Source organism: Amblyomma americanum, chromosome 11, assembly GCF_052857255.1.
Source record: "Amblyomma americanum isolate KBUSLIRL-KWMA chromosome 11, ASM5285725v1, whole genome shotgun sequence".
Classification (NCBI taxonomy): Eukaryota; Metazoa; Arthropoda; class Arachnida; order Ixodida; family Ixodidae; genus Amblyomma; species Amblyomma americanum.
The window spans coordinates 43193107-43203057 of NC_135507.1; the positions used below are offsets into that span (position 1 = coordinate 43193107).

Below are 9951 nucleotides of genomic sequence, written 5' to 3' on the forward strand. Positions count from 1 at the left end.
TGAAACCAAAGCTAAGGTTAGTTACGGAAGTCATTTAAAACTGAGTTTGTGGTGTTTAACTTTTATTGGTAAAGACTGTAACGTGATGGTGACAGCTACGAATCAGCAATGAAATGTTTTTTGATTTGAAAAAATCTGCACCTTTGCAGGCAAGTTGAAAATGTGCACTTATGTGGAGTTTCAATTAAGGAAGGACTGCCGTACCGTTTTTTGTAGTCATCAAATGGTTTACATTGCACGCATGAACATGGCAGGGCTAATGGATGCGAAGAAACCACGACCGTGCGCACTGTATCTTGCGCTAGTCTGTCAAGTGATCCACCGTCGCCATTTGAACCAAACTTGCTACAGCTGCCGAGAGTTTAGATCAGTGACATTTCTGTGAGAGGAAAATTCCTGTAGCCGAGTGAACCACATTTGGGAAGACAGAAGCCGCCACTTTACAAATGCACTTTGCAGATGATGTAATTTGCTTCATAGGCTCTGCAGTCGTGTAACTCAGTTTCGCTTTGAGAGCAACCCATGCATTTTTTGGAACGGCGCCTTTACGGATGTGTAGACGGTAAGCCCGGGCAGGTAACCCATTCTGAGCATGCTCACCTGTCCAAAAGGCACGGCAGCAGCAACCACAATTCCAGCTTTAACGACGCTGGCGGTGCTTTGCCCTGCGGAGGCTGCATTCAGACCCATGGCCATTGCCATCAGGCTCTCGTGCAAGTACACGCCCATCACCATGCATGCCACATTCCAAGTCTTGTCCTGTTTTTCAGCACAAAAAAGCATGAGTCAGTAATCAGGAGCAGTCGGTCATAGTGCCTTCATCACACTGTCTTTCGTGTCCTGCATAACACTGCCAATGTATTTCAGTACTCATTCTGAGCACGTGGCTGGTACTTGTTCTGGTGCATAGAAGAGGCAACAAGCACAGTGGGCTTTGCTTGCAGCTTAGGTTGCGATGAAACGAGGGTTCATTAAACAAATTATATATTTGCAGCGCCCTACGTGCTGGAGCAGCACTGCTTAGTAGAGTTTCAGAGTGGGGCCATCGGCGGGGGCAACACTGGAGCGTCCAGTTACTATGCTGTTTAAAACTGAAGAAATGCTCCGAGTAGCTTTCGCTGCAATTACTAACTTCGCAGCTGATTGTATCGGAGTTTTTATGAACTTGGCAGAGTCAGATTGAACTCTACTCTTAATATATTCACTTTTCCAAGCACATCGGGCTGGGTCAACATAACCCCTGCAATCTGGCCGACTCTGTCAAATCCGCTAAGTTTTCGCGACAGGTAAATTTCAGCCTAACAGGCCAACTAGACCCGCTTCTGTCGGGTTTATATTAGCAAACCTTGCGACGCATTCGTAAATGGCGGCCCAATGTTCACCGCATGTCGAGCCGGATTGCTGTGTAAATTGGTATCGGTCTACCTGGAGACCGAGCGTCAGTCCGTCAAGGACCGAGTGTACAGCCATTGCGCCCACTAGCATGGCCAGGCGGTAGCCTGCAGCGCTAGTAGGCCTCTCGCTGTCCTGGCCATCTTCCACCAGGTCATAGCTTGAGGGCACTGCTACAATGTCGTGCTGGGAGGAGGATGTCATGGTGACTGCAGGGTGCTGCCCCTGCATTGCACCTAAGAAAGGAGGGGGAAGGAAGAAACCAGTTATTGCAAAATGATTTCAAAAATAAAGGATGCGATGAGAAAAGCGCAACTATTTTTCAATTAAAGGGACCCAGAAAGGGGGTCTCAATAAAGGTGCGATACGTCTGGGATGTTAAAGGACGACGGTTCATAATTATCCCCCAGCAAGACTTATTTTAATCCGTTTTGTGGAAGCTGAGTTATATGCATACAAAATTTGAACTTACGCGTCTTCGCGCCTTTTCCTCTCCTCTCGCACGCCAAAACGGCGGCGCTCCTCCGCCGGCCCCACTCACTCGGCCCCTCCCCTACCTCCGCCGGCTGCGGAGCGCGTGGAGTGGCCGCGGCCGCCGTAGCGCGTGACGTCTGAATGAATTTGGCAATGTGAACCAATGAATACCTTCGGCTGCTGACGTCATTTGCAAGACGCGATGTCGTATGCCAGGTTTTTGCGCGAAAGCCCGGCACCGCGTGTCGCCGCGAGGTGCGATAGCGGCAATTTTTAAAAATGTGTTGTATACTTCCCGCTCGCTTTTGAGGTCTCGTACGCGGCATGGACGCTCGGTGGCCTGTACTCTACATAGTGCAAGCATTTTAAAGCCAAGCTCAAACACCCCTTTCTGTGGCCCTTTAAGTGTCGCGCGTCTTATTCCTGTAGGTGACATAGTTGCGTGGCAAGATCAGGTTGGGAAGCCTGTAAGGATGTGGTGCCTGCAGCTGGCACATGGCAGGTTTATTTGGAGATCAACGGAAACTTTTTTGACTTGCAGTGGACCTAGTTGGGAGAAAATGGATTTATTGAAACAACTTAAGCGTCTCTTACTTTATTATGGCATTGACCGGTTACAGTCCTTGTTGGAGGCCTGAGGGCTTCTTTTTTCTATGTTTTTTCTATGCACAAACCCTACCAGAGGTTTGTGCATGAGCCCCTAGCCAGTGCGGGGCTCCACTCGACCTGCCGTGCAACCCCCATTTGGGTTGAGGAGGTGCTGCATTCAGAACGTGCCCTTACCACATGCAGCTGTCTATGGCAGAATGCTGGCGTGCAGACGCTAACTGCAATCACACTCACAGAGATTGGCGAGGCATCAAATTCAGCAAAATAAGGCTCAAGCTGGGAAAAGCAGCAACCTAACCTTCTGGCTCCAGATGAAGCTGCGGACAAGGCAAGCGCTGACGACCGAACCCGAGATGTCAGTTCGTTGCGGTTGCTTCTGTGTCAGAATCCTATAGGTTCCTACTAAAAGTCAAGGAGTGCATTTGTCAAATTTCATTATGCATCGTCGCCTTTTATAAACTGTCAGTCACGAAAGTAGCCAGTGTGGTGGCACACATTATGCTGTAATACAATTACTAGACAGGCCAGTGCAGTTCACACTTAAAGGCAACACGTAATTAGCATTCAGGCTAATGAACAGCGGCATTATGGCTTAATTCAGAGAATTGCCCGATATTGATAAGTTGCATTTGGTCACGTGCACCGTGATGGTGGAGCCAACATATTGCTTCCATGGTGCACATGGAAATAGATGGCGGTGATATAAGCTGAATTGCACCACGATTATTATCAACATGGTGGCTGCTGTGATGTCGGATATCTTATCGTCAGCCCAACAGGACACAGTTCTCTCGCACTGATCTCCAATTAACGCAGTCCTACACTAGCTGCAGCTACCCCATCCCCGCAAACTTGCTGATCACCTATTCCTCCCTAACTCTAGCCCCCTGCTACATTTTTCTTCTCTTAGAATCCCCCTCTCCTAACTACCATTATCCTAAACGGCTGTCTGTATGCAGGCTAGCTACTTTGTACCACCTTAGGTACATATACGTACATCTGTTGAAAGATACGGGATAATATAAATTTGTTCAGTGTCAAGTGTAGCCACTGGTGAAACACTGGCCTTAAGAGCGGACGTTTCAAACTGCCACACCTCTGGTGAGCAGCTTCGTCCAGGAGTTCTTGGGCGAGTCGATGAGGTCGGTGTCGCTGCTGCCAGGTGACCCTTGCTGCTGTTGCGCTTGAGTGGGTGTACAGTGAGAAGCAGCTGCATTACGGCGGCCCATCGCCATCAGCAGGCTCTCCAAGTACAGCGTGGCACAGAAGCCGACGAACACCATCGCCTCGGCGACCGGAAAGGACGTGGGGGCGGTGCCTTCGTCACCAAAGGGCGCATCCAGTAATGCTACCTGAACCGCTGAGCGCACGGCAGGCATCAGACCCAAGAACAGGGTGCCCAGGAAGATGCCCGCAGCCAGGCACCGCACTCGCGACAGCGTCTTCTTGTTCCTGACACTGTTAAGGGCAAAAGAGTTCTTGGTTAACGGTCATCAAAAAAGCACGCTAAAGACTATGACTTTACTTGGGAAGACCAGACATCGTCCACCTAGGGTGGCACTGTTCCGTGTTTCCGATCAAAACGACAGACTTGCGAAGACTGGATATTCCCACGCAAGGACCATCATCGCCAGCCTTGGACACTTAGCATCGAGAGCCAGGTTACGCGTCCTGACGAAGACCCGAGGAGCAAGCCAACAAGGATCCTGCTCCTCAGTCTGACTCCCATTCCTCATCCTCGACCCCATTCACTGCATAAATGAGTTCATTGCAGCAATATGTAGCAAACTTTCTATGGGGTATCAGCAGTCGCAGTCGCATATCATAGCCAAAAACAATCTCGTTGATGGATTCGTCCTTCGTGAGCGACGTCGTACGGGAAGCTACTGCAGAGCCTGATTACTGAGATCACAGCAGTCTATCTATGTTCGCTCTGTCTCCGCTACATTCAAGGCACGGACTTCGGCTCAGGTCGGCCTCCCGACTTGGAATGCTAAGTCTTGGGGAACCACATTACCACGAGGTTCATCTTTAAATTGAACATTTTAATGCAAAAGCATTATATGACTCATCGGCAACGAAACATGGCGTCAGCGTTGACCAGCGGCAGTGGTCTCAAAAATCCCAGATGACATCACCATGCAAAAATAAAATTCTGAAGGTGCCGGGAATTGAAATTCGGTACTTTCAGATTGTGAGGTGGGCACGCAATCAATAGGCAACAAAACTGCACTGCTTCTTGCCGAACAAAGGTGAACGTGTAGTATATGAGTTGCCTTACGGCTGTATGCTACTAATCAGTAGGTGTGATTAGAAGGGAAGAGAAAAAGATCAAATAAATAAATGCTTTCGATTTCAGTGCACGTAAGTAGTCATAGTGCCCTCTGTAATTTTTGCCTTTTCATCTGTTGCAGGGCATACTTTCTCAGACCAATTACCGCTTTCACTTGTCAGCCAGTGAAATGTGGCTGTTGAGCAAAGGCTTTAGGAGGCTAGTTCACGGAGGAACTGACATGAGGATTGGTATCTGCTTCGGTTGTTAGGTTTGGTTTCTGCGTTATACGAGCAATATGTTTACTGGCACATTCTAAACACAAACTACGCTATGTGGGAGTAAACATGGGACTAAGCTCTCCTAGCTCTTACACTCTAAACAGAAAGGAGTAAAAAATAAGTTGTCCTCTAGTGCACACTCATAAAAAGGGTGTACTAAAGAACTTACTCCCTTTTTACTCTTGTAGAGGTGTATTCGTGTTTGGAGTAGCACACTCTCTTTTAGGAGCAATTTCCTGCCTAAGCCCGGGCGTAGATTTCCATCACTAAAAATACGGAATGCTTACGGTTGTCATCGTAGACAAATTTCTTCAAAATTTGCAAAGTTCTAGAAGTTACAAAGATTTTGAAAGGTTTTACTCACCTCTATTTGGTAACCTCAGGTGCGGCGTTTAAAAGCCCCCTTCCATTCATAACTACATCAAGTTCATATGCTTTGCGGTGGCAACGTGCCTCTGTTGCCAGAAGTAAGCATTCCATATATTTAGGGATCGAAGTCTACCCTGGCACTTAGGTAGCATGCCCTGCCCACAAAAGAGAGCGGGCTATAGGACAGCTTACTCCCTATCTACTCCCTTATAGGCTATTTTGTGTTTAGAATTGCAGTCAATACAAGTGGCTTCTCGCCTTGTCCTTCGCCACTGATGGTTAGCAATCACTGATCACGTAGGCTGTGCCTGCAGTTAACAGTTAGTGCCCTAGCTCTTTCCTTTGGAGTGAGACCGCGTGCCCCTCGTTCGCTGAGCCTACATACTTTCTCGTTGCAGTTAAGCGGAAGGTGTCATTCTCGCAAATTTGCAGCTTGAAGTGCGCAAGCTGGACACCATTTGAGGCATGAAAATTTGGTAAGTAAATTAGCTGAGCTGCTAAATGCCACTGGCTCTGATTGGCAGGGGGGAGGGTAAACAAGTGGGTACACAAAATTGAATAAAGTTTGTCGTGCATTAATAATTGTACTTGCTTGTTGGATATTATCACCTCAGAACATTTGTAGCCTGGTTGCATTCGATAGCCCAATGCGGCATGAACTGGCATATTGCTATGTGAACGAGCTTCTCGAAGGCTAGCAGCCTTGAAGGTATATCTTTTTTTGTTCAGAGTTTGCCATAATAGGGCATACCATTGACATGCGGCGGGTATGACGCGGCCTCACTGCAAAAATGGTAAGCAGGCCGTGAAATGACAGTGGCGGTTACCGCGCGAACATATCGAGAGTTGTGACAGGTCGTTTCTAGCTTTTCCTAGTGACTACGCGTCCATTCTCTTGAAAGTGAAGGAATTTCAGAAATAACCGGCCGTGATTTCTCTTCAAAGCGAAAGAATTACAAAAATAACCACTTTCAACGCTATCAGTACCTGTTATACCACTTATAAGAGATAACTTCAAAACATCCTTCCAGTAATTGGGTGCAGCTGTAACGGACACCCATGGCTTGTTGTGTGTTTGGTCAGTATTTCGCCTATTGAGGGAAAGGGGCGTCATAGTGAGTCACAGCTACATCAAAGCACTTTTACCGGGTGTAAACTCACGAAAAAAAATGGCTTTCGGTTATGGGAAGACGCAGTAACTGTCTCTTCTCGATGAACACCTTAAAAACACCTTGGGCGAAAGGAAGGTGGAGGGAGTAAAATAGGCACCGTAGTGGAGTGCTCTCGGATAAATTTATCCACCGGCGGACCTGCTCTGGCATTGTACTGGCGCCATAGTGATCAGGGCTATTGAGCACATCATGAGAGGATGGCTGGATTAGTTTAAACCACAGGGGTCAGTTTGCATGCATCAAGATTTCAGTATGCATAGGTGTTTTCATGCTTCGACCCATCAAAATGGGACGCTTGGGGCGGGGTCAAACCCGCGAACCTGCCCTGTCTCAGATTAGAAGCAGAGTCCGGCCGGTGCTCCATTATGGCGACTCTGACGTCATGTGCGAGTCATTCTGCCTGTCTCTACTGCATTCGCGACGTCAGCGCCAGTAATAACCAGCTCGGAAGTGAAGTTGGACGTGCGATTAATTACCCCGTGCATCCCGCGAAGCAGCCGATGAGATGCAAGCCGGCGGAGAGGTAGCCGAGGGCGTAGACCGTAGCATTCAGTGCCAGGCCCAACATGGCGGTGATGATGTGCAGGACAGTGGCATCCATGTTTCTATAAGTATAGCTGCGCGCTGGCGGTTGCTAGAGGACCGGTTCGCAAACGACTTGAACGTTTGTACGCAGATGTGTGATTGGTCGAGTGACGTGAACCGAGACTGGCGGGACGCGGGGAACGGGATGCAAGAGCTGGCTGACTGAAAAACGGTAGAGCTTGACTGTTGTTGGTGTTAGCCTTTTAAAAGATGGCGCCGTATACCCACACTGGGGGATCGGCCAATGACAGCTGGCTCTTCTTCAGCTTCTTCTTTTCTGCGTCCTTTCTCGTCCTATCTCCCCTGCCAAATCTCAGCATTTAAAAATTTCGCTCTCAGACACACCGCATATTTTGTGGGATTGCCCACACTCAAAACGGCCAATTTTCAAAAATGGCTACGTCACGTGAAATGTTCCTGCTTTCGGAGATGTGTGGCTGGCTATTGCCACAGCCTGAGCAGACCATGAGTTAGTTGATTTTAGTCAAACATGTACATAGCGGGCATTAATTGCAACTACAAGAAAACTAAAAACAACGAGACAAAAACCCTGCGCACGAAATCTCTCATAATGATTATAATTAACGGCTTTACTATGCGAAGTGTGTGAAGTCGTCAGAATACTTCAAACCCGCCGCGATGGCTAAGTGGTTAGGTTGCTCGGCTACTGAGTACCTGGGTTCAAACCCGACCGTGGCGGCCGCGTTTCGATAGAGGCGAAACGCAAAAAAAGGCGCCGGTGTGGTGTGCGATATCAGTGCACGTTGAGATCCCCGCGTGGTCGAAATTATTCCGGAGCCCTCCACTACCGCGCCTCTATTATAACTTTCGTGTTTCACTCCCTACTTTATCCCTCCTGTACGGCGCTGTTCTGGTGTCCACTGAGATACTTGAGACAGTTATTGCGCCGTTTCCTTTTAATAATAATAATAATTGGTTTTTGGGGAAAGGAAATGGCGCAGTATCTGTCTCATATATCGTTGGACACCTGAACCGCGCAGTAAGGGAAGGGATAAAGGAGGGAGTGAAAGAAGAAAGGAAGAAGAGGTGCCGTAGTGGAGGGCTCCGGAATAATTTCGACCACCTGGGGATCTTTAACGTGCACTGACATCGCACAGCACACGGGCGCCTTAGCGTTTTTCCTCCATAAAAGCGCAGCCGCCGCTGTCGGGTTCGAACCCGGGAACTCCGGATCAGTAGTCGAGCGCCCTAACCACTGAGCCACCGCGGCGGGTAGCATTTCCTTTTCTCAAAACGAATTTTCAAACGATCTGCCGACTCGTGTTTAAATCTGGCGCGCTTATATTTCGCGAAACTCAAACCGTACACTTAATTCATAATAAATTTAATAATTATTGTATATATATATATATATATATATATATATATATATATATATATATATATATATATATATATATATATATATATATATATATATATATATATATATATATATATATATATATATATTTGTTATTGTTGATAGTTGCGTTTTTTGTAACGTGATTTCATTTATATGCAAATATACATCTGCGACAATTCACGACTACAGAGAGCGAAAGCGAAACTCGCTAGGGCCGCGTTTTTGCGCACGGCACATGGATGACAGCTTTGTGCGCTTTGTGGCTGTGGTAGCGAAGGCTCCATAGACGCCCATTGGTCCAAAAAATGGCGGCTTATGGGCACTCCAGCGCCCCCTGGATTTTGGGGAGCAAACTACGCAAACGTGACGTAAAATGACGTCACGCATACGTATGCTTTTGGCGCGAATTATAAAGCGGTCTTTCTGTAGAAACCGCGTTTTCGAGCCCGTATCTCTCGAAGGTTGCTGCCTTTCAGCGCGCCCCAACCTTTGCCAGTCAAATGTGCTCGAGTTCCTGCTAGTTATGGCCTTGTTAATGTGCAATTGGGAACGCAATGAAAGTGACTGGTAAAGGAGGGGCAGCATAGAAAGGCAGCAACACTTTCAGACACTGGCGAAGCATGCATGATTCGTAGTGCAAATACTGGTGCTAGTACTTTTGAAAGCTTTTGAGTACAGCAAGGTATGATGCAAGGTATGATGCACAAAGCACTGGCTCAAGTGCACAGTTCGCAATAGAGTGTACGGCAAGTATGGTTTTCATAGTTTCATATTCATTGTTTATTGCAGCAACCAAACAAATACAGTCACAAAGCACACCCTTGGCACACAAACAAAAAATAGATGTCACAGGCAGCACAAGCAGTATTGTGTAATTTGGCTAATCATCTCAATAGTCACAGTGCAGATAGGAAAAAGCCCTGAAGTGCCACGAAAGTTGTCAGGAAATTGAAAAGTATAGAAAACAATGCTACGACAGCTTCAATTGAAGCAAACATAACATGACATAAGTAGGCGCATCAACACAGACCATAGAGCACACTGGGATTATTCTTCACATTTAATTTCTTCAGCTGAAAGAATATAGCAGGTGCGTTTACATCTGCAAGGCAATGTTAAAGCCAGCTTTAGCACCCTCAAACGTGCTCAACGTAGGAGCAAATACCATACATTGAAAAAGACATGAAGCCAAGTACGCACGGACGGGTTACAGCTATGAAACACGAGCGAACAGCCCGGCGAAGCCATATCGAAGCTATCGCGCATACCTAGAGCAGACGACACACCTGTGAAAGTCCAGCGGGAATCGGTGTAGCGTGACACCAATGGTACTATCCACGCTGTCGCAGTGTACCGCCTTGGTGTACCACGGAGCATCGTTTCTTCACATGCCGCAAGCTCATCTTGAAATGAAGCGCTAAGCGCTTCAAA

At 47.4% G+C, this 9951-nt stretch overlaps 1 protein-coding gene across 1 annotated transcript in view; it reads right to left on the minus strand.

Moving 5' to 3' along the window:
* LOC144109577 (zinc transporter ZIP3-like) overlaps positions 1-7390 on the minus strand; it is a 9883-nt gene extending 2493 nt beyond the window's left edge. The window contains exons 1-4 of the mRNA XM_077642397.1: positions 7046-7390; positions 3572-3933; positions 1426-1628; positions 601-759 (exon numbers count right to left, since the gene is read on the minus strand). Coding sequence (XP_077498523.1) covers positions 601-759; positions 1426-1628; positions 3572-3933; positions 7046-7170 — 849 coding nt within the window. The 5' untranslated portion in view covers positions 7171-7390. The remainder of the gene's footprint in view (positions 1-600; positions 760-1425; positions 1629-3571; positions 3934-7045) is intronic.
* Positions 7391-9951: the final 2561 nt, after the last annotated feature.